The sequence below is a fragment of the Oryctolagus cuniculus genome, chromosome 11, assembly GCF_964237555.1.
Source record: "Oryctolagus cuniculus chromosome 11, mOryCun1.1, whole genome shotgun sequence".
NCBI lineage: Eukaryota > Metazoa > Chordata > Mammalia > Lagomorpha > Leporidae > Oryctolagus > Oryctolagus cuniculus.
In genome coordinates this window covers 11,121,696-11,148,581 of record NC_091442.1, presented here as the reverse complement: position 1 = coordinate 11,148,581, position 26,886 = coordinate 11,121,696, and the positions used below count along the sequence as shown (strand labels likewise).

General features: G+C 55.8%; 1 protein-coding gene across 2 annotated transcripts in view; it reads right to left on the bottom strand.

The window, feature by feature from the left end:
* Positions 1 to 4,180: 4,180 nt before the first annotated feature.
* KCNB1 (potassium voltage-gated channel subfamily B member 1) overlaps positions 4,181 to 26,886 on the bottom strand; it is a 103,265-nt gene continuing 80,559 nt past the window's right edge. Inside the window, exon 3 of one of the 2 annotated variants that reach the window (XM_051844879.2) lies at positions 4,181 to 14,557. In XM_051844879.2, coding sequence (XP_051700839.1) covers positions 12,548 to 14,557 — 2,010 coding nt within the window. In that variant the 3' untranslated portion in view covers positions 4,181 to 12,547. 2 annotated transcript variants of the gene reach the window in all.

Below are 26,886 nucleotides of genomic sequence, written 5' to 3'. Positions count from 1 at the left end.
AGAGCCCTGGTTGTTGTGGCTACTTGGGGGAGTAAACCAGTGGATAGAAGATATTCTCTCTCTCTCTCTCTCTCTCTCTCTCTCTCTCTCTCTCTCCTGCTCTGCCTTTCAAATAAGTAAATAAATAGCTTAAAAATATGAATGGCAGACAGGGCATGAATGGGAATGATAAGGAAAAAGAAGACAGAAAGAGAAGGTCTTATTTATCTCAGAGTTGCAGTGCTCACCTGCGCTGGCGAGTGTGTTCGTGGAGTGAACAGGCGCCTGCACACGACTGGAGGGCTCTGGGAGGCAGCAGTGGAGCACTCTGTTGTGTGCATCCCTCAAAGTTTCCCGGGCGGCCTTCTGCCTCATGGGGTCGTAAAACAAATGCTCGGTGAACCTGGCGAAGGGGCTCTGGCCCTGGCTCAGCTGCAAACACGCAGGGCCGTTGGCAAGTCCTGTGAACCCGGATCTCAGTGTGTGAATCTGTGTAATGGGACCAGCGCTGCTCTCAGGGCACTTGTGAGTAACAGATATGCACAGAGGGGATCCTAGGATGCCAACCCCAAATGCTGTCAGCCTCCCGTGTCGATTCCACCGTGGCAGGAAGTGGGAAAGACGAGGATCACACAGGAGGTTTGCACGAAGGCAATGATTTCCACCGAGCAGCCGGCTCTCCAAACGCCCCTCCCCCTGCTGGCGCTACTAAATGTACACGGCAAATAGCCAGTCACCTCAAAGGCAGGTGCCTTTGGTGTGAGAGCTTTCAAAATTACTGAAAGCTTGCAAGCCCTTCACCCAGGAACGTGATTTCTGAGGCTACGACTTAAAGGAAGCCCACGCCCGTGAGGTCCACACAAACAGATCCTGGTTATTTCTTTAACTTCCGACAGATGGTTATCGAGCACCTGTGTGCCTGCTTGCACACTTCTCCATCCTGGAGACACAGCAGTGAGCAGGACAGAGAGAAATCCGTGCACGAGTGGAATTTATGTTCTGTTGGAGGGAAGTAAACAACAAACAAATAAATCTATAGAATGCAGTGGGTTGGGAGTGACGAGCGTTCCGGAGAAAAGTAAAGCAGAGGTGGGGGCTGGTGCGGGAGTGTGTGGTTGCCCCTGGGAGCCTGGCTGTCAGAGACAGGGGTGAGGAGAAGGTGATGAGGGAGGGAGTGAGCCCTGGGGCTGGCCCAAGGATGCGGTCTGACAGGAGGAGGAGCCACCGTGGAGGCCCTGGGGTGGCTGTGTGCTGTGGGTGCAGGAAAGCTGATAGGGGCCAGGGCGACTGGAGGTAAGTGAGGGAGGGGCGAGGTGAGCGAGGGCAGCAGGGGTCCCTCACCCCTACACTGTGAGATCGGGAGGAGGAGGGGCGTCTTTGGGTGAGGGCAGGGAGACAGAGGCCGGTGGTGTACAGCCTTGCACACCACGCCAAGGACTCTGGGTTTTAGTCAACTCGGGACGGGAAGTTCATGGCCAAGTGACATGATCAGACCGACAGCTTGACAGGGCCCCTCTGGCCCCTGTGCAGGGAGGAGCCCAAAGGAGAGGCTGCTGCAATAATGCGGCCACAGACAATGGAGGCGTGGCCTGAGTGCTGGCTGTGTGAGAGACGCAGATTCCAGGTCCGTTCTGAAGGCAGAGACTGGAGGAACCCGACAGGCCATTCTGTACCTGGGAAGCAACCTTGGAGCTTGGCAGTGGGAGACCTGCAATTAGCATGGAAAACAGGCCCTGCCACGGGCTTACAAAGGAACGAGGTGGCTCTCGGTACCCACGTCCAGGTGCGTGAGGAAAGCAAGGTGCACAGCACTGTCCACCGTGTGTTTACCAAGCAAAGCAACACAGGCACACACATGCACACACATGCACTTCCACATGTTTGTGTGTGTGTCTGCAAAAATTACCTCTGTGTGGACTGGCGCTGCAGCACAGGGGCTTAAGCCACCACTTGCAATGCTGAATGGTATCCCAGGTCACAGTACAGGTTCTCACCCCGGCTGCTCTGCTTCTGATCCTGCTCCCTGTTGACCTGCCTGGGAGGCAGCAGATGATGGCCCAAGTGCTTGGGTCCCTGCCACCCACATGGGGGACCTGGAGGGAAATCCTGGCTCCTGGTTTCGTCCTGGCCATTTGGGCAGTGAACTAGAAGATGAAAAGTCTCCTCTCCCTCTCTCTCCCTCTCTCCCTCTCTCTCCCTCTCTCTCCCTTTGTATGTTGCTCTTTCAAACCAACTAACTAATCAACTACACTCCCTGAGGGCACAGGGGCACTGGGGTCCAGAGGTGTGGGGGCAAATGCCACTTTTCTTGCACCTTGTGGATTTTGTGCCTCTTCCAGTGGTTCTCAACTGCAGGTGATCTTGCTCCCTAGGGGACATCTTGCCCTGAATGGAGACCCCTTTGGTTGTGGTGCCTGGGGGGAGGTGCTACTGGCATGGTGAACAGAGGCTGGGGTGCCGCTCAAACCTCACACAAGGCAAGGTGGCCCCCCAAGAGTGACCCGGATCTAAAACGGCAGGAGCACTGAGGATGGAGAAGCACGCAGCTACCAAAAATCATGATGAGAGTCTTGTTTTCTCAGCTTTTTTTTTTCTTTTATTCTGAGCTGATATATTTCGGGGACTTGAAACATCCTGCGTACGCAGTACACGCAGTTACTTTTTTGACAGCGTTATTTGGCAAAATGAAATGCCAGCAAGGCGTCTGCACTTCCGCCATCGGAATCGGAAATGTTACTGGGCTATGGAATTCTGAAGTCCAGAAAGTAAGCTTTGCACTAAATAAAAGTTCGAAGGTAGCTGTCCTGGGGATGGCATTTGCTGACATCCCATAATGGTCCTGGGGCCAGCTGGGATGCCCACATCCCATAACAGAGAGCCTGGGCTTGAGCCCCGGCCCTGCTTTTGTTTCCAACTTCGTGTTGAAATTCCATCCTCTGGTTCACTCCTCAAATGCCTGTGACAGCCTGGGCTGGGCCAGGCTGAAGCGGGAGCCTGGAGCTGCATCCGGGTCTCCCATGTGGATGACAGGGACCCAAATACTTGAGTCATCGTTGCTGCTACCCGGAATGCACATCGGCAGGAAGCTGGATTGGAAGCAGAGTAGGGACTGGAACCCTGGCACTTGAACCTGACATGGGATGTGGGTGTCCCAAGCAGCGTGTAGACCACTGTGCCAAACACTCGCCCTGGTTTCTGCTTTCTGAGACAAGGTCACACGCGCACTGACGTTTCTTCCTTGCTCTCTCTTCAGCCTGTCACTCTGGGGGACAGGACAGTCAAGTCCGCGCTGGCAGGACAGTCAAGAGCTCTAAAGGGAGGTCACACGGTAAGCAAGTGAGGCTCAGCCAATGGCTGGCAAGGACCGGAGACCATCCAGCCTCAGGCTTGCAGAGGGCTACAGCTGCTGTCTCCATGGCAACCTCATGGGAGGCCCCCCCCCTCCATACCCCAGCCAGCACCACCCAGCGAAAGGTGATCCTGAGTTCTGGAGCCACAAGACTATGGGATAGTAAATGCTTCCATTTGGCTTTGCGTGACTTGTTCCCCAGTTCTGGAAACTTAGCCCTATTGGTCAAGGCAGAGATCCCGAGAGGGGGCCTGGCCTGCACTCTGTCCGCGGATGTGTTTCATCCGACTAGCACAGGACTAACAGACACTAGGAGCTAGCAGTTAAAAATTGGGACATTTCCATCTAAAACTTAGATTTCTGATTTTTCTTGAAAAGATGTGCATTGGTGGATCTGCCTGTCTACGGAGTGCCAACAGCTGGAGAGAAACAGTGTTCACCCCTTTAGACAGCACACGTGTTCTCCAGTTTGCCGCACTCACCACCACTCCCTTATCTCTCTTAGCTGGCTTGCCTCATTCATTTAGGCTACCCGCTCGGCCCCTGTAGGCATCTGAGTGTATACTCTCTGTTGCAAGATGTTTTTATGCAAGATGGAGACCGGGCATAGCTAACACGAGAGCCAAATGATCAGAGCTGGGGCTTTGAGCCAGCATGGGGTGGGTTACTGTTGGCTTGAATAGTGGGGTGATAGCCACATGGTCATGCCCTGCCTCTTCAGAGTAGAGAGAGAGAGAGAGAGGCAGCACCACCCCTCCAGCTCCACAGGCTCCCAGATTCGGCTTCTCTGAGAGATCTTTCCACCTCTGCCTCCCTGTGCCCTCCAGCAAATAAAACAAGTGCCACCAAGCGTGTTTGCTTCATACCTTTTATTGAACTCTGCAGACTTCATTAAGGGACTATTTACTTGGAAATTCTTGGACATTCGGACGTATTTTACAAGACAGGACAGCAGCTGGAGGTCATGGGGATCACAGTTTCATCTCACCACAGGCATAAAAAGACAGGGGTGTGTGGGTGTGGTTTCCCCGTGTGTGTGTGTGCATGTGTGAGTGTGTGCACGTGTGTGCAAGTGGGTGTGCACTCATTTTCACCTTTACAGGAAGGACCAGACACGGCAACCCACGCGAGATGAACGGGACCCATGGACGCGAGCCCGAGAGCACGGGGCTGAGGACATCGGTCGTTTATGGCTGCTGTGGTTGGTTTGGCTCCCATCAAAAGTGGGGTGATCAGATGGCTTAGCTGGCAGGAAAGCCCCCACCTCACATCACGGGTTCTCGGGACAATTGGAGGGGCTCCGCGGAGGGGCTCTGGGCCCGTGCTAACCCAGTGGGCTCTGGGGCTAGATGGGCCCTAAAGCTGGGAGCCAGGCTGGCTCAGGGAACATGGTTCCATCTCCAGACGTCGGCTGCCATGTCCCTGCCCCCAACAAGTTGCCACCCGAGAAAGGCCACTTTGCACCCCTGGCTCAGCCCATTGGGAAACCACTCGGATCTCTGTGTGAGCCATGGCCCCCATAGGCTTGGGGCCCAGCAGAGTCGAATGCACCTGCTGTCTTTAGCCCAGGTAGAATCAAAGAGCAGATGAGGAGGGGCCAGTTTGGGGCTTCAATGGGTTGGGCCCACTTCTCCTTCCTTCCCGGCTGGGCAATGCCTCAAGCCAGGTAGGACTTGTTTAACTCCCTCTGCGCCCACACATCTGCCCAGCCACTCATTCACTCCGAGAGCAACGCTTCACACACTCGCTCACTCAGAAAAACATGGGTAGGATGACAGCCCCGTGACAAGGGCACGCACTGTGTGTTGGGGGGGGTGGGTAACCCTGAGTTCCCGGCGCAGAAGATGGGGCTCCCAGCCCTCGATCTTGAGTTGAACTCAAGCTAGGTCTGGAGCCTAGAGGCCAAGTGGCCCCGGGTCGTGGCTGCTGCCCTCCTCAGTCCCACATCCTCAAACATACCCGCCTCCTCTCTCATCTCAGAGTGTGTCCCAAACCCTGGTGAGCCCAGGAGACTGGGAGCAGGGCCAAGCGACAGCTGGAAGTTCTCAGGCATTTTCCTTGTGCGTCCCCCTGGTTTGACACCTGGTTTGCTCAGGAGTGCGGGTGAGCATCCTGAGGGCAGAGGAGTCCCCCCACCCCTCTTCTCTCTGCTCTGTCATTGCAGTCTTGTGTTGTTGTGACTTAAGCCGCTCCTGCAGGGCAGAGCCTCCGACTGGGTAGTGGTCTGTGTCTTATTTTGGGTTTGGAGGAAGCAGCTGCTCGGCCCATTTATCCAATGATACCATGCTGCCTCGTCTCCCGGAACCTAAGACCACCTGGTCTTGAGTTGGACCTGAGCTTGAAGTCCCACCTCCACGCCCCCATTCACACTCGAGTTCATGCCTGTGGGGCGGAGAGAATGAAGAAAACGCTCCTGTCAAATGCCGCTCTGGGAGAACGCGTGTTGAGACGGACCACGGAAGGCAGCTGCTGGCGCGGGGGAGTGTGGGCACCCTGTCTCGTTCTGCTGTCAGATTGCGTTATGGCTGCCTCTCTCTTTTGGCCCTTCTGGGTTGACTTCCAGGGTGGAGATTTTCCGAGTTCTAGAATGGTGTCTCCGGCTTTATTCGCCAGAGCTGGGGAGAGAGCCCTTTTGCTATTGTCTGGGCAGTTGTTCGCTAGGTGGCAGGGTGGCGGGCAGAAGTGGTTGTGTCTCTTGTCCAGGCAGCCTCAGGCTCATGAGGGCACAGAGTCTGGGCAGAAGGGCCAAAGCACCGAGAAACAGCCAGCCGGAGGTGGGGACGTGGGGGTGGCTCCTTGGCTGGCCTGGGGAGGGGTGTAGCACAAGGCTCAGCCCAGTGTGGTGCCTGCTGGGCTACTGGGAGGGGTGGGATGCGTGAGTGATTGACAGGCCACGGAAACTGCCCCATGCAAGACGGGAAGGAAGCAGGGTCTCTTCTTTGGCATTGCCCCCAGCAGCTGTAAATAAATCCTACAATCTGAGTTTCCGCTGATGGTGTTCCAGGCCTTTGCCTCAGTGGCTTGCTTGAACTTGTGCCCAGAATGCACAAACCACCTACACACACACACACACACACACACACACACAAAGCACATGCACACACACGCCAAAGACACAAAGAGGATTGCCATATTGCTCAGTCCAGTTTCCACGTGATGCTAGGGCTCCCTTGCCAACATCCATTTTGCACATCGTCTGGCCTCCCTCTAAACTGTGAAGTAAGGTAGCTCACCCCCAACATGGCAGAGGGCTCCAGGATCAGACAACACCCCCTGTCAGAAGGGCTCCCTTAACTGGGGTTGGAGCTGACCGCCTGTTCCTCCCGTACAGGAGACGCGCAGGCGGCCCTGTGCTGCTGGCTGGCTCCCTGTCCGCTGAGCTCTCTCACTCCAGCCATCCGTTAGCTCTTTTCCCGACCTCTGCAGGGAGGGATGGGGAGTTAGGGCTAGAGGCGAGGAGGAGGGTGGGCTTTGTCACAGGAGCCCCTTCCAAGTTCCACTTCTTCCAGTTGGCATTTTGGGAAGTCTGGGAGAGATTCTAGGTCAAGACAGCATCAGGAACAGCGGCTGGAGATCCAAACCACCAACCTCTTTCCTGATGAGGACAGCCACGAACAAGGAGATTTGCTGAACTGGGCAGCACCACCGAGAGGCAATATTTTCCTTTATTGTTCTTGTGCAAACTTTACAAATAATCTTGTCTTATTTGGCTCTGGTTAAAAGCAATTGACCAGGAATTTTAGGGGTGGGAAAACTGATTAGGGTCATAGTTCAGACTAATAAACTTGGATCTGGGTTGATTTCTCCTTGGGGAGATCTGATGGAAATGGCCCACTGCACCTAGGGGTCCTGGTTTGGCCGAGCCCAGAGCCGGTGCTGCCAGTGAGGTTGTGGGATGCCAGAAGCTAAATGAATGTCAGCTGGAGACCTCCTGGCCTTTCTCCATCTTCCTGTGTGCACTGATGGCCGGGGAATCACTTCCTGCCCAGACCCTGCTCAGAGAGATGATCTCTGCGCACGTGAGGCTGGAAACCGCCCCAGGGGAGCAGTGACGGGACAGCCCCCCAGATTCCTCAAGGCATAGACAGTTGGAAGCTGGAAAAACACCACTGCCCTGGCTCTGAGGGGCCAGGTGGCCAGAGAGGGGAGGGACATCTCTTCTCAGGGTTTGGCTGCAAAGCTGCCTGGCCACTGTTTCTCAGTGAGGCTGGGAGAAACGGGGTGGAAAGAGTGACTGATTTTAATTAAAAAAAAAAAAAAAAAAGAAAGAAAGGCGATGAGAGCAGAGGCCCAGCATGTTCCTCTGATGGTCACAAGGACCTGGATGTGTCCGGGACCTCCGATCCGACTGATGCTTCAGGGAACCCGGCACGGGACAGGGGACCTGCCCGGCCGAGGGGGACTTGGCTGTGGTCTGGACCTCAGAAACGCTAGCAGCTAGTCTGCTTGCATGAGATTGCTTGTTCCAAGATCTCTGGGGGGCGAGAAAACCCAGTCCCTCCAGATCCATGCTGGGGTGGGTGGGTGTGGGGGATGCCCGTGGCCAGCCCACGTCCCACTGTGAGAGCGAGGGCCCCCCACAGCCCTGCTGCCCCTGGCCTTACCCCTGCATTTGTGCCTTTGAGTCTTAAGAACAACAAATAGAACAGACACACGGACAGAATGAGGAGAGTGACAGCGACAACAGACTCGGGGCCTGGTGGCAGGAAATGCCTACACAGGAAGTCAGAATCCAGAGTTTTTCTCTACCCCCGGAAAGTCAGAATCCAATGGGAAAAACAGCTCAAAGGATGACAGAAAGAAATGGAAAAGACCAGAAAATACCAGTTAGGATACCGACCAAAGATAAAACGCCCAGGATATTATTCTGTGTTACAAAAGAAGAAATTAGACTCAATTGCCCTATTATAAATTTGCTAAAAATACATTTATATATCTTTTTTTTTTATCTGAACAGAAAAATAGACTACTCTGAGATGCATGGACATCCTAAGACGCGGTAGTGCATCCGATCCTTTTAGAGCCAGAAAACGTGGCCAAGGAAAACGCAGAGGTAAGTCTCATTTCTGGGTGTGGCCAGGGCTGGACTGGGGGGTCCTGGCTGAGCGTGGTGAAAGCAGGTGGGCGCTGCCAGGTGAGCAGGCAGAGGCGAGCGAGGCCGGTGTGTGCTGGCAGCTTTCCGGCATCCTGCACGGGGCACCAGGGGCAGCCCCCTTTCTCAGCCAACTCCGTGGCCACAGAACAAGTCCTTTCCCAAAGAGACATGCCGGCAGGTTTCTCGCCACGCCCTCCTCTGGATTCAAGGCTGAGAGCCTGGGGTTGGATTATTTGGGAGACTAATTGGCAGAGAAATCAGGAAAGGAGAGGGACTGAGACCTGGCTTTCGTGACCGCTGTCCATGGTGAATTTTAAATCTCCCCTTGTTCACAGACTAGACACCCCAGCCGAGACTGGAGCCGGAAGGAAATGTACAATAGTTACAAATATCAACAATACGTTACAGTTTTACAGAAGAGAATCCTGTTTTGTTTGTTTCTCCTTCGAAACATGGATGTTGTTAGGAGATAAGGGCGGAGAGAGGCTACAGTTACCAGCACGTGGAGGGGAGGTGGGGTCAGTTTGCAGGAGCTCGGGTCACCAGCAGTTGTCAGCCACAAGCTGAATGCGTTGGAAGGAAGTGGCCTTCTCTGGGTTTTGTGGTTTCTCTTTATCTCCACGCTTCTAGAAAAAGGGGCTTCCTCGGAACCAGCGTTCCCTCCTCCTTCTTCCTTCCCTTCCAGTGTGCTTAAGATAGGATTCCTGAAGAAGGCACTGAGAAGTCTGCTGCACGAAGTTCTGTGGTTTTCCTGTACCCAAGGACGAAGAGGTGACTATGCGGTGTCCCCCAACGCCTGCCCGCCTCCTCAGCGCTGCAATCGGGACTGAGACACACAGCTGCGCTGATCCCTAGCCCTTTCTGAGAGAGGCAGAAGCTGGAACCCAAGTTCAGCTGAGTTTCGCTGGATTCGCCAAAGGGACCTGGCCTCCAGCCGCCGCCAGCCCCAGCTGCGTTAATGTGGGTCCACTCGCTTCTTCCGGCTCTCCGTGGGTCCAGAGCGCGTGGGGATGGATCACCAAGTTCAAGTCGTCCTTGCGTCCACATCACTACTTTCCCCGTCCCTCTCAAGGCCTGTCTATCGAGTTTGGCTTCTCAGTGGAGACCCGCGGGTGGATTTCTCAGTGCAGGTACACACAGGTACGCGTTGAGTGTACACCTGTTAAAAACAATTCTGAATCTGTTTGTTTTTGGCGGGTGGGGGCTGGGAAGACTTAAGACTCCCTATGGGAAGAGATCAGAGGGAAAATCTAGATTCCCACAATATATACACACACAGGTAAAGGGGGAAAAAAAAAGAAAGAAACCAAAGCAAACGGAACACTTTCTAAGCATAGTATATGCTGTATTTTAACGATTCTGTTTCTATAAGAACTCTATAGGACTCTGGTTAGGAAGCCTGGAAAGGTAGGTTTGCATGATACCTCTGAATTCCTCCTTCAAAAGTGACTCGGTACAATGCTGCATTCAGATCAAGGTACACGAGGAAGGTCCCACACGACACAAGGCAGAAAGGGCCTTTGGTTACAAGGAGAGTTGCACCGACTGGTTATCAGATTTTTTTTTAAAGAAATCATAATTTCTAATCTTTACACTTCACATCTGCTTCTATCAACAAATGAAATGCCTTGGTTTGAAGAAGGGGTACTCAGTTCCTTCTCGTGATATATGGCTATATTGAGACACGGTCACTTTCCTGATATGTAAAATAGACTCTATTATTAGTATTCATGTTACAGATAGCATCAGCTCTAAAAACATCTGAATCGGAAATCACAACTATTTACTTTTATCAAAAAGCATTTGTTTGTTTTCCCTGAAGTTTCACAGTTGTGCTGATGGTGGACATACACGGTGAGGAAAACAAAGAGACGAGTCGGATGCCGGCGGAGAGCCATCCCATGGTCGCTGCTCCTCCGGCGGCCCCCAGCCTGGACACCGAGCTAGGCAGCGCCGCCGCTTCCTCTCTGTGGTGCGCCAGCCCACTCCCTGCCCCGAGCTAAGTCCCCCTTGCGGGGCTCTCTGGGTACTCTGCAGGTACTCGGCGAGAGTCAAGTTCTCCTTTTCCTTGATAACACAGCAAGTAACAGGGCTGCACCGTGCTCGGGGCAGCCACAGTCCCTGGAGGTGCTGAGAAGTGGTATGCACTGGTGATGTAATGACCTCACGTTGTCACACCCGTGACAGGTGGCCCAACCTCAGGCCATTGTGCGGGGGGCAGGCAGAACAGCTCCATGGTACTTGTGTACTAACAGGCGGATCATGCCCTGGTGCTAACAGGCTGCCAGCAACAGATTCTCTGCAGAACAGGCAAACCAGTACCGCGTCTTTGCTCCACACCTGTCACTGAACCCGGCGACAGGCCGCTGCACAGTACTGTACTTGGGACATCGCCAGTCAACGTTACAACAGGAGAGCAGCATTGTTCCAGCGTGCTACAGACAGGCAGACCAGTACCAGGTTCTCTTCACTGACAGGCGCCAACCCCATCGCCTTTGTCATCGGCAGTTCAACCCCATGTCGCCGTATGGAGGAATGGGCGACACCACCATGCCACGGGACTCAAAGCAGGCAGGACAATGCCAGGTCATCAAACTAGACAGGAAGACCAACACCAAGAAATACAGCAGAAGCACTCACAGTGCACACGATGCTTATTGCTTGTGTCTGTACTGGCTGCCGTGACGCTGCAGGGGCGAGGCCGGGGCTTGTAGCACACACAGTGACACTGAAAACACACCAAGGGCTGGTGGACAGGAAAGAACAGTAAAACACGCAATGCCCAAGTGCCGCTGCGTCTCGGACGGGTGACTCTGTGAGGAGCCCCACCCACGGGCCGAGGACCCCTGCCACCCCGTGAGAGTTAAGCGGAAGCTTCCCAGGGCCAGGGGAGGAGCCTGCAGACTGGCAGGGCAGACGGCGATACCAGCACTATCTCCCCGCCCGTGGCCGGCAACAGGCACGTAGCAACAACCCAACAACAGTCCCAACAAGCGGCCCACGGGAAATAGTGCTTATTTTAAAGTGCAAGATGTTGACACTGTCCCTGGTAGAATCTATTTTTGAAAAACATAAAGTGCTTTTTATTAACTTTTTTTTTTAGCTTGAATACCACAGGAAACAAAAAAAAAATTCTATTGTAGTAGGTGATGTACCTACCGCAGCAGGAAGTATTCAAAAGTCTGAACTGGGTATTTCAATTAGGGGTGGATTTTTTTTTCTTTCATTTTTGCAGGTTAAAAAAAAATCAGATTTTTATGCTGTTTTCAGTAACACACAGTCTCTTTGAATAAGCTGTTTCTTTTGCATATTTGACACTTGCATATCTTTTGAGTCCACACTAGCGACGTCAGGAAGTGTTTCCCTGTCAGCATCCGAAAGCAACACTCCGAGTTCAACCTGTTGGCTGAGCGCCCGCCTTCTGATTCCTTCCCAGACCGCAGGAGGATGGCAGAATTGAGTACAGGTCGAGTACAGTGGTGCAACTCCCCCTAACGACATCTCGCAACGAGACCTCAGGCGCTATGGGGAGATGGAAGCCAGCGAGACAATTGAGTATCGGTTTTGCGCTGGGATGGTGGTTTATGGCGCAGATTTCCCCATGCCACAAGAATTCCCTGGAGCCTTGTAACAGCAGGATCCATCCAGGAGCTCACAGACAGGTGTTCCCAGAGCTGGCTGGGCAAACCCGGTGCCGCAGTGGCCAACAACACCAACCCCAGCCCCTCGTTCCAGCGTTCTTCTCCGGTGGAAGCCAGGAGGGTGGGAACCTGATGAAAAGGCAGGAGAGAAGGCTGGGGAGTCGGTGGCCTTGGTCGCGAATGGTGGTGGTGGTGGCTGTGAGTTCCACGCATGTCGTCCCCCTTTGGGGGCAGTGGAGTTGTGTGACAAGGAGGTGCTACACCCCATGGCTTGGCCGACTTCATGCCCACGCACCTGCCACGGCTCTCAAGGTCCCAGCAGGTGTCTCGGGAGGCTCTTCTCTTCTCTCTGGGGGCTCTGCAGGGCTTTTCTGCGTCAGAGTTCAAGCAGAAAAGCTCTATGGCAGGTCAGAGGAACAGCCCCCCCCTCCTCTGGGCCGCGGCCACAGTCTCCCCTCCACGGCGGGTGGGAGGGGGCGTGGTTCAGATGCTCTGATCCCGAGTGCTCCCGTGAGCTCCTCCCCCTGGCAACACGCGGACGTCGGGGGAGATGTGGTTCCCGAGTTTGCACTTTTCCTGGCCGCTGAGGCTTTTTCCAGTCAACCCTTCTGTGGAGTAAATACAGTTCTGCCTCAAGAATTTCGGGGAGGTGGGTAAGGGGGCACTTTCAAAGTGGTTCTTTTCTGACCTCGCCCCGATGCTGCACTTGGGACTGGCGCCCCCGTGGAGGCTCTTGGGAGGGCTGGAGTCTACACTGTAGAGCAGCTGGCCCTCGTCATCTGTGTCGGCATCAATGTACTGGTGGACGCCTGCCTCGAAATTGAATGCTATTGCTGTGGGCTTCTCGGGCGACCGGGGGGGTGTCCTCGCACTCGCTGTGGTGTAGATGGAGGACTCTGGGCTCAGCACAGGCTTGTCCAAGAGTGTGGCGCACTCCAGGCCGGCGACAGCAGCCGCAGCACCCCCCCGGGTCCTCAGAGGGTCATGGTACATCCCCAGGACGGGGAGGAGTGGACCGGGCTCGCCGGCCATAAAGTTGACTTTGAGTGCTCGGAGCTTCAAGGGGTTGTTGGTCTTCATGGAACTCTTGGGGCTCTCGATGAAGAAACCGGAGCCGTGGCTGGCATCCGGGGTGGGGTTGGCCTCCACGAGCCGGCCCCCGCTGGCACCCAGGGCTCCCCGCCAGCCCAGCTCTGGGGCCGCGCCGCCCCCAGCCTTGGTGGGGAGGGAAGCCAAGGGGCTGTGGGAGAACCTGGTGGCTTCGGGGAAGTCCGTGGCACAGCTGATAAAGCTGTCAATGCTTGACATACTTCGCATGTCGATGACCCCCTCGGTGCGAGTGGGCAGAGGGGCCACGGGGCTTGGGATGCTCTCCATTTCCAGTTCTTCCTTCGGCTTGCTCTGTGCCGCTGCCTCCTTGGTGTTGAGGACGGGCTGCGACTGGGTCTTGGCCATCTTGTTGTACATGTCTTCCAGCTGCTGCACGTTCAGGTGCTGGGGACTCGACGAGGATCTGGCTTTCTCAGGGGAGCCCTGCTCCTTCGTCTCAAAGGACTTACTTGAGCTGGTTTCGGACAGGGTCCTCTTTGTCCACTTCCACTTGTTGGGAGACAAGTGGTTATCTTGTACTTTTTCCTTCTTCGCCAAATTCTCCCCGTTCTTCTCCACCACGATGTCCATCATCTCGACACTCCGGGCGAAAGCGTCCTTCATGTTCATGGATACGATGCTGCCATTCCTCTTGGCTCTCTCCAGAGCCTCTCTGCGCTTGATCGCTTTCTCCTGCCTCTTTTGCTCCTTGTAGAACTCGGAGAAGTTGTTGACGATGATGGGGATGGGAAGAGCAATCACCAGGACCCCGGCGATACAGCAGAGCCCCCCTACAATTTTCCCCAGGAGAGTCTTGGGGTAGATGTCTCCATACCCCACAGTCGTCATGGTGATGGTGGCCCACCAGAAAGAGGCCGGGATGCTTTTGAACTTGGTGTCGTCCTCATCCTTCTCGGCAAAGAAGACGAGGCTGGAGAAGATCATGATGCCCATGGCGAGGAAGAGGATGAGCAAGCCCAGCTCGTTGTAGCTCCTCCGCAGGGTGAAGCCCAGGGACTGGAGGCCGGTGGAGTGCCGCGCCAGCTTCAGGATGCGCAGGATGCGCATGATGCGGAAGATCTGGACCACGCGCCGCACGTTCTGGAACTGCAGCACGCTCTTGTTGGACTCGGTGAGGAAGATGGTGACGTAGTAGGGCAGGATGGCCAGCAGGTCGATGGCGTTGAGCGGGCCCTTGAAGAACTTCCACTTCTTGGGCGAGGAGAGGAAGCGCAGCAGGTACTCCATGGTGAACCACGCGATGCACACGGCCTCCACGTGGGCCAGCTGGGGGTTGTCCGTGGTCTGGCCGAACTCGTCGAGGCTCTGCAGCTCGGGCAGCGTGTTGAGGGACAGGGCGATGGTGGAGAGGACGATGAACATGATGGAGATGATGGCCAGGATCTGCGGGCAGAAAAGAGGGGCTCAGTTACTAACTGCCAACAGGACGGGCCCCCCGACACCCGGGGTCTGCAGGGACTCCTGGCGTTCAAGAGCACGTCTCGTAGTCAGTCAATGACCAAACGGTGAGCAGAAAAGGTAGTTTCTTCCAGTCTGTTGGTTGTGCCAATGAGAAAACTGAGGCCCAGAGAAACCAAGTTCAAGTTGATCAACAAGCCCAGACACTGGCAGACTTTCTCTAGCAGGGGCCACATAGTGACTGGGTTTGGCTCTGGAGCCTGTGTATTCTCCGTTGCAACTATCCCACCCTGCAGCTGTAGCACAAACGTGGTTATGGATAACACATAAGAGAATGGGCATAGCTGTGTGTCAATAAAACTTTATTTACAGAAACAGTGGGCTGAATTTGACCTATAGACCATAGTCTGCCTCCTGCTGGAGAGCAGTGGTTCCTAATAGTTACGGGGTGCAGAACCGCTTTCATGACAGTGTTCTGATGATGAGCTTATTTCATTCTGACATCGATCCCACTAAAGAATCAGCAATCTTAGCTCCACTGGACAGAGGAAGCTCTGACTTCCACTGCTACTAAGTGGCAGAGCCAGGATTTTAACGCAGGTCTACCTGACCCTTGATCATAGACTCTTAAGGATGTATTAAAAATCAGATGAGGGGCTGGCCTGTGGCACAGTAGGTTGATCCTCCACCTGTGGTGCCAGCATCCTATGTGGGTACCGGTTCCGGTCCTGGCTACTCCATTTCCAATCCAGCTCTCTGCTATGGTCTGGGAGAGCAGCAGAAGATGGCCCAGGTCCCTGGGCCCCTGCACCTGTGTGGGAGCCCTGTTAGAAGCTCCTGGCTCCTGGCTTTGGATCGGCTCAGCTCCGGCTGTTGCAGCCAATTGGGGAGTGAACCAGCGGAGGGAAGACCTTTCCTTCTCTCCCTCTCTCTATATGTAACTCTACCTCTCAAATAAATAAATAAAATATTTAAAAAAATCAGATGCACGCTAATGACCTTTTTCTAGAAAAATGCTCAGAAACGTAAGATTTTGCAGGTAGCTTCTGGGGAGGCAGACATCCTGGGTCCACCTTACTAACTCCCGATGGGAACTATGAACTTTTGGGGGCCAAAGGCCTCGGCTTAGCCACCTCTGAGTCCCCTGGACCAAGAAGGGGGCTGGGTACAGAGTCAGGTGTTGATGGATGTCCGTTGACGTGAGTGGAATCCAGACAATCTAAAAACTTACATGAAGGCCGGCACCGCGGCTCAATAGGCTAATCCTCCGCCTTGCGGCGCCGGCACACCGGGTTCTAGTCCCGGTCGGGGAGCTGGATTCTGTCCCGGTTGCCCTCTTCCAGGCCAGCTCTCTGCTGTGGCCCGGGAGTGCAGTGGAGGATGGCCCAAGTGCTTGGGCCCTGCACCCCATGGGAGACCAGGAGGAAGCATCTGGCTCCTGGCTTTGGATTGGCGCAGCCGTAGCGGCCATTTGGAGGGTGAACCATCGGAAAAGGAAGACCTTTCTCTCTTTCTCTCTCTCTGTCCATTCTGCCTGTCAAAATAAATAAATAAATAAATAAATAAATACAGACTTACATGGAAGGGCAAGCAGGTGTAATAAATCGCTCTGAGGGTCTCTCTTCCAAAACGCAAGCCCAGTCACATTATTCTCTGTGTAATAAATCTGCAGACCCCTCAGGCCAAGAACTCAAACCTTAGAACCACGTCCCTGTTGGGTCGCCCAACACTCCTCCATTTTCAGAAAATTTCCCCTTTCCTGCCCTGCCCCTGTCTCGCAGCATGGGCCTGGCTGCCGTGCGTGTTCCATGTGACCCCGGCTGGCACTGACTGGCCCGGGGGGCAGGGGCAGAAAACCCAAGCTGAGCCCTATTCTTTGGGAATTTGAGGCCAGGGATCCAGGGGGTGAGTGGATTATGGGAAGGTGAGCCCCGGAATTAAAGGGTCAGCAGAATCCAGGCTTGGACCGGCCCAGCCCTGAGCAAGTGTCCCCCAGGTTGTAGGGGAAAGAAAAGCATTGAACAGAAGCTTCTAGAGAGAAGCTGGAGAATAAGGGGAGGAGGCAGGACCCTGGAGTCACGGGCAGCAGTGCAGAGCCTGGGCTGCTTGGGGTTCAAGCCCCAGCTCTGCCACTCTCTTACTTTGAGCAAGCTATGTAATCTCTCTTGGCCTCAGTTTCCCCATCTGCAAGACGGGATGATAATAACAGGATCTATCTTAGAGAGCTGGCATGAAGACAAGACGTGTTGACACACGCGGAGCCTAGCACCACTGCAGCAGTACACAGTGGGCATCTAATAAATGCTGGCCATCATCACAACAAAAATCTCAGCCCTACACCATCTCTTCAGCCCAGACCACTCAGCCTCCACGCACACGCACCCATGTGCCCAGTGCTGGGGGCGGGGCTGGTGCTGAGACTCAGCTCTGTCCCCCAGCACTAGCCTGGGGTGACACCTGAGAGGCACCGCTGTTTGGTGTCACTCCTTCATGGGTCTGTGTGTGGAAGGGCTGGCACCAAAATTCAGTGCTTGATTTGGCAAACCGGCATTGGCCGTCTCTCACGTGCGAGGCACTGGGGATAGCACAGACACGATGGGAGCCCCGGTGCCCTTCTGGGCCAACTCTGCTTCCTGGACCTCAGCCGCTCTCCCGACATCTTGACGTTTACGGTCATGGCCAATATGCCCAGGTTTTAAAAACAAACAGCTTGGGGCCGGCGCTGTGGCTCACTTGGTTAATCCTCTGCCTGCGGTGCCAGCATCCCATATGGGCACCAGTTCTAGTTCCAGCTGCTCCTCTTCCAGTCCAGCTCTCTGCTGTGGCCCGGGAAGGCAGTGGAGGATGGCCTGGGTGCATGGGAGACCAGGAAGAAGCACCTGGCTCCTGGCTTTGGATCGGCGTAGCTCCTGCCTAAGCAGGCATTTGTGGGGTGAACTAACGGAGGGAGGACCTTTCTGTCTCTCTCTTTCTCTGTCTAACTCTGTCAAAAAAAAAAAAACAAAACAGTTTTTAGGTCTTCACGTCTTGGTCTGCGTTCGCGGAGAAGGGAGGTTCTGTAACCACGTTCTAACGTGAGATCGCTGATTCGTACAAGAGACCTGGGTTAGACATCGCTGACGCACATAAGCAGAGGAACACCTGTGAGCCGCCGCTCACGGTCAGGGGCGGGGCAGGTAGCAAGGACACAGGGGCTTCCTGGGGGTCCTTCCCTCCCCACGGAGTCACGCCAGGTAGAATGTGCTCCTTGTACCTTCGCTTTTCTGTGTCATTTGCCACATGAATGTGTGTGTCCCCAGACCGATCACCACTGTCTCGACATCGTGCTGGACGACCCTGGCTCTCAGATTCGGCTCTTCCGGATGGTAGAACTGCCCCCGCCCCCGCCCCCGCTCGCTTCTATTTTAGTCTTATCCTGGGAAATAATACGATGTATGGATGAAACAGTTACCAACATAAATGTGTGATTGTTGGAATAAAATGTCTTGGCAGCTCACTATTCGGAAAATTTTTTTAAAGATTTATTTATTTATTTGAAAGTCAGAGTTACATAGAGAAAGAAGGACAGGCGGAGAGAGAAAAAAAGAGAGAGAGAGAGAGAGATGTCTTCCATCTGCTGGTTCACTCCCCAAATGGCCACAATGGCCTGAACTGCGCCGATCCGAAGTCAGGAGCCAGGAACTTCATCTGGGTCTCCCATACAGGCGCAGGGGCCCAAGGACCTGGGCCATCTTCTACTGCTTTCCCAGGCTGTAGCAGAGAGCTGGATCAGAAGTGGAGCAGCCGGGACTCGAACTGGTGCCCTTATGGGATGCTGCAGGCGGTGGCTTTACCAGCTACGCCACAGCGTTGGCCCTGGAAAATTTTCTTTCTAAAGGTTTTGCTCAAAGTCTTTTGACCTGTGTGGTTTGTTTTGTTTTGTTTCAATTAATTAATTAATTATTTATCTTTCTTGTATTTGAAAGGCAGAGAGACAGATAAGGATGTTCTGTCCAAAAGCCCGCAATGGCCAGAACTGGGTCAGGGCAAAGCTAGCAGCCTGGAATTCAGTCCAGGTCTCCCTTGTGGGTGGCTTGAGTCTCCCAAGGCATGCATTGGTAGGAAGCTGGAAGGGAAAGTGGAGCCGGCACTTGAACTCGGCACTCCTGTGTGGGATGTGGGCATCCCGAGCGGCGTATTAGCCACTGCACAAAACACCCCCAGGAACTTCCACACTGGGTTAGGGGTGTGGGCGCTGGGCTTGGAATCTCAGCTCCGATCCTCAGTTTCTTTATTTGGGACATCAGGATACACCCATGCTTCTGCACTGGGGGTGTTTTTTTTTTTTTTTTTTTTAAGATTTATTTATTTTGTTATTTGAAACACAGCATTACAGAGAGATAGGGAGATCTTCCATCTGCTGGTTCATTCCCCTGCTGGACTTATGACTGGCTGAAGCCAGGAGCCTGGAACTCCATCCAGGTCTCCCGCATGGATGCAGGGGCCCGAGGACTTGGGTCACCTTCTGCTGCTTTCCCAGGCGCATTAGCAGGGAGCCGGATGGGAAGTGCAACAGCCGGGACTCAAACAGGCACTCATAAGGGATGCAGGCGGTGGGTTAATCCCCTGTGCCACAGCGCCAGCCCCCACCCCCACCCCGGGGAGGCAGTTCTGGCCACAGCAGACACCAGGCCATTTCTACAGGACGGGGCCAGGGGTGCTGTTCAACATCCTCCAACACCCCCTGCCCCCTGAGAACGACCATGGCCGAATGTCACCAGCACCGAGGCTGCGGGATTCTAGGGTGTGCCAGTAGGCAGCCCCTCGCCGGTTAAGGTGGGGGAGCCGCGTAGCTGTGGGTCTCCGGCTGAGCCCCGTGGGTCTCAGGCTCCCGGCAGGAGGACGCCTGCGCCCCAGGGAGAAGACTCCCCGGGAGGAGTCTGTTTCTTTAAGAGCTGGGAGCTCCCGTTTCCCCCAGAGGCCGGCAGGGGAAGCCTGCTCCAGTTTCTAACCCCAGACAACTGCGGGGAAGGCCGCATAATTGATGTTCTGCCGACAGATGCATGAATTATGCACACAGCTATTGGACGGTCCTTGGGGCCTGTTATTCCAAGGCAGGCACCCCCTTTGTACCTGAGAGTGTGCCCTCCCCCTGCCGCCCCTCAGCCTGAGGGGACAAGTGGGGGAGCCCCTGCGGGTCCTGGGGGAGGTGTACCTGCTGCTGACGCTGGGTGGGAGGATACAGAGTGCCAGGCCTCCCTCTCGGTGGGCGGAACAACAGCATGGATGCTCCCCGCCCCGCCCCTCCCGGTCCCCTCTGCAAGACCGCTTTTTCTTCCAGACCCACGGAAGCCCTTGGGGTCAGGGCCGTATTTCCTGCCTGCAGAACTTGCAAGCGTGCCTCAGTGTCCCCGCCCGGAGGACTGCAGCGAGGCTTCAAGGACATCCTGGGCCCTAAGAGCAGTCGGGGGCACAGGAACCCTGGCCTTGCTTTGCTCGCACGACTCCACGGCATTGTGTTTGTTTATAAGCTGGTTTTGGACTTGAACTTGAGCCCAGCGCTATTCGTCCCCAGCTGTGTGGCCTTGGACGAGTCGCTCCCCCGTTCTGAGCCTCCATCTCCGTATCTCTCGAATGGAGATGAAGGCAAGTGAGCCACCAACTGGATACTGTACTGCAGTGGCATGCAGCTGGCAGCGTCTGCCCACCCACAACCCCTGGGCTGCTGCGAGGCCGGCAGTGGTCTGCGGACCCCAGTGCCTGCCTAAGGCAGCAGGTGGCCTGTAAACAGCCCTTGGGCCTGGGTGGACTCTCTTGATCTGGTCTCTGGGATGAGCTCCAGATCCAAGCCATCACCCGGGAGTCCTCCCAGCCCCAGCTCAGGCCCTGACAGGGCCTCTGCTTTCCTGGGATCCGAGCCCAATTGGGTTTAGGCAGGACTCCAGGAACCCGGGAAGTCGAGTCAGGAGCCAGGATCTGGGACTGGGAGTCTGTCCTCAAATTCCCTCCCTGGGAGTAGCCGCTGGGTCCTGGAGCCCACCTGTCTACAGCAATGGTCAGGGGGTTCTGGTCCCCTGGAGAAGTGGGGGGCAGGTGGAGGAGCCCAGGGCGGTGTTCAGGAGCCGGCGCCCCCATCCTGGGGTCAGCAGTGGTTGTGGATCCCAGGGACACCCAGGACTGTTGCCACCACGGCTGCACATTGCCCTGCCTCTTGTCACTCAGACGCTGGGGGAAGCTGAGAGCCGCACCTGGTGTTTAGGGCTTGCAAAGTGCTTCTCAGACCACGTGTGCGTGCACAGCAACAAGACAAGAGCAGCCACGGAGCGGAAGCCACCCCAGTGTCCATCAGCTGGCGGCTACACTCACAATCTGGCGTGTGCGTGCAGTGGGATGTCATTCACTCGGGACCGACCCGTGTCACGGCACGGGCGAGCCGCGAACACGCCGCACCCGGTGAAAGAAGCCAGACTCTCAAGGCCACCCATTATCTGATTCCATTTAGATGAAACATCTAGATAAACCGATCCGTGGAGACAGAAAGTAGCTTAGTGCTTGCCAGGGTGGGGATAGGGATTAGCAGTTAATGGCCGTGAGGGATGTCATCGGGATCATGAAAAATGTTCTAGAACTGGTTTAGGATGATGGTTGCACAACGTAGTAAATCAACTAAAAACCTTTCAAATACGCTGGCGTTGAACGAACTCTATGGTATGTAGAAGCCTCAGTCAAGTTACATGAGAGTTGCTTTCCACCAACAGCGCCCCAGTGTTCAGGTCACAGGGGAGCAGCAGGGCTCTGGGCAGGACACGGCTCTGCTGCGAACCCGGCCACGGCTCCCCACGCTCACAGAGGCTCCCGTGCCTTTGCATCTAGTTGGCCTGTGTGTACTGAGCGCGTACTAAGTGCTGTGCTGGTTCCGCGGCTGCAGCATGAACAGGGAAGAGAATGTCCCGGCCTCTTAGAACGAGCAGGGAGAGCAGGCAAGAAGCATACTATCCAGGACAGGAGCAGGGTGATGTCGGGGGTGCCACGCGCTGTCTGTCCCCAGAAAAACAAGCCAGGGGCCAGCAGAACAGCCCTGGGGGTGTCCGTGTGAGGTGGGGTGGTCAGGGCAGGCCTCTCTCGGGAGGTGGCTGGCTGCTCACACTTACGGATGAGACTATCTGAGTGGTCTAGCAGCAGGCAGAACATGTACAAAGGCCCTGTGGCAGGGATGAGCTTGGCATATCACACAACAGAAAAGAACTTACAGTTCCCAAGCTGCACCACCTGGCTGCTCACCCACCTTCACCCCACCTTCCTCTGCCCCTGACCACTGCTCCTGGCTGGTTTCTGCTCCCTGTTCAGGCCTCAGCTTAGGAGTCGCTTGCTCCAGGGGTCTCCTCTGACCGTGCGGTCTGGGTTGGGTCCGCCCATTCTCCGGGCTCCCACGGCTCTGCAGTGTCTCGCATCACAGCACCGACCTCGCTGAGTTGGAATCGCTTCCTTGTCTCTGTCCCACAGGAGAAGGCCAGCTCCATGGGGGCCAGGGCTGGGTCTAGCTCGTTCTCCCAGGTGTCCCAGCGCCTAGTACAGTGTGGGCACTCCCTATGTGGCTGGTGAATGCATGAGCTCAGAGAGGGGAGTGGGGTCCCCAGGGCTGTGGCCACCCCGGGCTACTCTCAAGGACACAGGCATCACTCCCTGCACTCCTTTTATGGTGTTTCCGCTTCCCCCAGCTTTGCGGGGAGATGGGAGATGACAGCCGGGGAGTTTTAATTAGAAGGGTCACTGGCGCAGATCCGATTAAGGGGATTGGGAGCAGGCTGAGGGTTTGTCCGCCTCCCCTCCAGGCGGGGGTGGGGGGACACTGGTGGTGGGGTGTAGGTGAGAAATAGGAGGCAGGAGCCTGCAGGGGGCGCTCGTGGGCACAAAGGGACAGGAATCCCTCGCGCTTGGATAACAGAGGAAGGCAGAGTGTTTCAGATGAGAAGAAAATCGGCATGGAGGAGGAAAGGGGGGTGCGAGGGTGCTCCCGAGGGCCCCAACTATTATAACCCGGGATTCCCAGGGCCAAGAAATGTCCTGGTGTTTAGCTCGTTAATCAGGAGTTTGCCACGTAAACACCCACATTTTGATATTCCCTTGGAAAATCAGATGCTGTCTCCACTCACTAGCATTCCCCAGGGCAGTGACAGGCTGCAGGCGGGCAGCGCGGGCTCCTGCCTGATGCCATCATGAGGCATCGGCCACTTGCCGACCTGCTACAAGGTGGGAGGACCTCCCTAGCCAAGCTGTGGGTCTCGCTGCACAAGGTGGGGGTCTGACTCCCCACACCGCTCCCCACCCTTAGCCCCTGTGTCTAATCCACAGTCAAATCCTGCCAGTTCTCATTCACACGCATCTCTGCATCGGCTCCGTTCTCTCCACCTGCATCACCACCACCACCAATCCCCACGTCACCAGCAGCTCCCAATAGGGCCGCTGCTAACAGACGGCTTCCTGCTGGCCCCAGAGCCAGCTGGCCCACCACGGCAACTATGGCAAAGGTCACTAGAGAGACCCTAGAGCGACTCATCCCTTCCTACACCGCCGCGGTGCGCGGTGGGATGCAGGGCTAGCCATGATGAAGACTACGTTTCCCAGCTTCCCTTGCAGGTAGATGCGGCTGTGTGGTTAAGTTTGGCCAGTGGAGGTCCTTCGCTGGCTGGGGTTGGGGTGGGAGCAGATGGGATGGGCGGAGCAGGAGATCTGAGATGGACGCTAACCCAGCCCCAGGCTGGCCCTTGACAGAAGGCATTTGCTGAGCCCTGTCTTGTTCTGTGTATCCTGGGGCGTCACCATGGCAGCAGGTTAGGCCCCACACTGTCTGCGGCTGCGGCCTCACCTTCTTCTCCCTCGCTCTCTGCTTTCTTGTCTCAGACACATTGGCCTTTCTTTAGCCCCCACAGGCGCCAGCCGCCAGCATCCTTCGTGCCACAGGGCCTTTGCCCGTGCTGTTCCCTCTGCCTGGAGTGCTTTTCCCCTCTCTTTGCCTGGTCGATTCCGATTCACCCATCTTAGCTCGGCTCAAGCATCGCTTTTCCAGGAAGGCTGTCCCTCTCCTTCCCGACCAGCTCAACTGCCCAACCGCTGACTCCTGGTATCACAGCCTTCTCGTCGCCGCACCGTGCAAGCTGCGATTCTGCTGGGGAGAAGCCAGGACAGTCTGCGAAGCAAGGTGGCCGGGCGGCTCCCCGAAGCCAGCCCTGGGGTGGCAGGATTGGGCCCGCCTCCGGCCCGAGTCGGCATGCTGGCTCTCAGAGTGGCCGTCCCTGACAAGAGCCAGAGCTCCGGTTCCTGGCCAAGGCCCATCGACAGAGAGGCGCTCGCGCGTGGCTCAACAGCAGGGCCCTGCCACTCCACAGCCGGGTCTCTTGAGACTCACAGGAGGGCCGGGGGCACCGGGGGCGGTCAGGAGACCTGCTCTCTAGCTTGGGCTGGGCACCCTCAGGCAGGTGTTGCCACATCTCTGGTCATTCTCAGGCAACATCCACAGCAGGTGTGGATATTCCGAGTGTGACTCAGGAGCCTAGCACCTCTGCCATGTCCACGTGTGGGCTCCACGCACAGGCGGTCACTTGCTCTCAAATGCCTGCACCCGGGAGTCCTACAAATTGCTCCTCCCTCGACGGCCGGTCTCTGATCCACACCCGCCTCCCCCGCGGGGACACAGGTAGGGCTTTGAAACCCAGAAAATGTCTCACAACAGGCCAAGGCGACGCTCCCCAGCGTGGAGGCGGGCAGGACACAGTACACTGGGGTGCACGGAGCAATCACTGGCGTTTCTACCGTCTAATGCAAAAAGAAGACGATCAAGCAACCCTGGTGTTTGGTCCGCAGGTCAGGGCGGGCGCACTGTGCCCTGTGAGCATCAGACAGCCGGGGGGGACGTGGGGGAGCCCCGGGCAGCGGGGCTTGGGGGGAGCCGCCCTTCTTTGTGGACCGCGGCACTGCAGGGCTCCCGCTCTGCGTGGAGAGGAGACTTCCAGCGTTCCTGCGCGGGGCTCTCCCTCCTGGGCCCCTGCAGGAGCCCGCTTCCTCCAGGCAGTCAGGAGGAGCTGCGTGACTCATTCTGCCCGTGGGCTCTGGGTGGAGGCAACGTGGGTTCCCGCGGGGGGCGGCGTGGGCTCAGGGGGCTCTAGGGCTCCCAGTGGGGACGGCGTGGGCTCAAGGGGTTTGGGGGTTTGGGAGAAGCCTAGATGGGGGCAGCATGGGCTCGGTAGGGGGGGGGGCTCTGGATGGGGGCGGCGGCACCACTTTCAGAGACACACTGAAGAGTGGCTGGGAGTTCTGCAAAGTCAGCTTGGTTTGTTACTTAGCATCAGCGCGCGGATTCCCAGGTTTCCACCCGGCTGAGTCAGAGGACAGATTTTGGTTTCTAGGTTTAGGCTCCCCAGTCCTCCCGGACTAGGACAGTGGCTGACGGAGACCCAGCCGGGGCCCACCGGCCTGGAGGAGGCGGCAGCCAGGCGAGCGCAGGAGAGCATCGAGGCAGCGGCTGAACCTGACTCCTCCTGGCAGGACCGCCTCTGACAGCCACACCCAAGGTTAAGAGCAATGAAGCTGCCATCAGATCGACGCGAAGTTGGCCAAGAAAGACCGCAATGATCAGGAAGACTCTTGGTGATACGACTGCTATTCACCCTCTTTTACAATGAAGTTGACGTCTAACACAGGAAAGAGGAAGAATAAATGAAATTTAAAAGTGAATGTGGCGGGGCTGGCGCTGTGGTGTAGCAGGTGAGGACACAGCCTGCGGTGCCGGCATCCCATGTGGGCACTGGTTCGAGACCCGGCTGCTCCACTTCCGATCCCGCTCTCTGCTGTGGCCTGGGAAAGCAGTGGAGGATGACCCAAGTGCTTGGGCCCCTGCACCCACATGGGAGGCCTGGAAGAAGCTCCTAGCTTTGGATCAGCACAGCTCTGACCATTGCAGCCATCTGGGGAGTGAACCAGCAGATGGAAAACCTCTCTCTCTCTCTCTCTCTGCCTCTGCCTCTCTGTAACGCTGCCTTTCAAGTAAATAAATAAGTATTTAAAAAAAAAAAAGAAGAAAGAAAAAGCGAATGGGGTGCAGTGAGGTCGGGGATTAAGATGCTGGTTAAGGCCCTGCGCCCCACAGTGGAGGCCTGGGCTTGATTCCCGGCTCCCAGCTGCCTGCTAAAGCAACACCTGGGAGGCAGCAGTGGTGGCCCAGGTGATCAGGTCCCTGGCCTGCGGGGGGCCTGGGTTGTGTTCTTGCTGCAGATGTCAGCCCTGGCTGGGCCCTGAGTGTTGAATGCATCTGGGGAGTGAATTAGCGGATGTGAGCTCCAGTTTGTCTCCCCCCCGCCAAACATTCATTTATTTATTTGAAAGTCAGAGCAGAGTTACACACAGAGAGAAGGAGAGACAGAGAGAGAGAGAGACGTCTTGCATCCACTGGTTCACTCCCCAGTTGGCCACAACAGCTAGAGCCGTGCTGATCTAAAGCCAGGAGCCAGGGGCTTCCTCTGGGTCTCCCACGTGGGTGCAGGGGCCCAAGGACTTGGGCCATCTTCTACTGCTTTCCCAGGCCACAGCAGAGAGCTAGATCAGAAGTGGAGCAGCCGGGACTCAAACCGGCGCCCGTATGGGATCCTGGCACTGCAGGCGGTAGCTTTACCTGCTATGCCACAGCGCCGACCCCTCTAGTTTGTCTTTCTGTCCGCCCATCTCTCTCTCTCTTTCTCTCTATGTCTCAAATAAAAAATAGAAACAATACAAAGACTAATGAGCAGACCCAGCAGGAGGGAGGTGCTAGAATATGTTGGTTAAAAGCCTAGACCTGCATTTTAATTCCCGCGGCCCGGTTTTCCAGCTCTGATCCCTTGGACAAGTTTCTTAACTTCTCCGAGCCTCGGTTTGCTCGTCTGTGCAATGGGGATGGCCAGCGCCCCGACCTTGCTGGGTTGTCAGACGGGAATTCAGTTGAGACGGCGCACATGGAGCCACCACGCAGAAAGGGCTCGGGGGTGCCAGCTGTTTGTTTACCACGGGAGGAAGACTCCAGCTCACTAGGACAAGGCCTTTCTAGTGGAGGGAGCTGTCACAGTGAGCTACTAGCAGTAGTAGTATTCCCTGGAGGGAGGCCGATAGGAGGGTGGGAGCAACGAGACCCAGGTTCGAATCCTGCCCTGGATGTTTACACAAGAAACGTCATCTCTCTGGGCCTCAGTTTCTTCATCTTTAAAATGGGGATGGTACCACCGGCATGATCAGCCTCTTATAAAGGTTTACTTCATTCATTCATTCATCCAGTGATGTGCCCTGCTCTTTCGGGTCCTGGGGATACG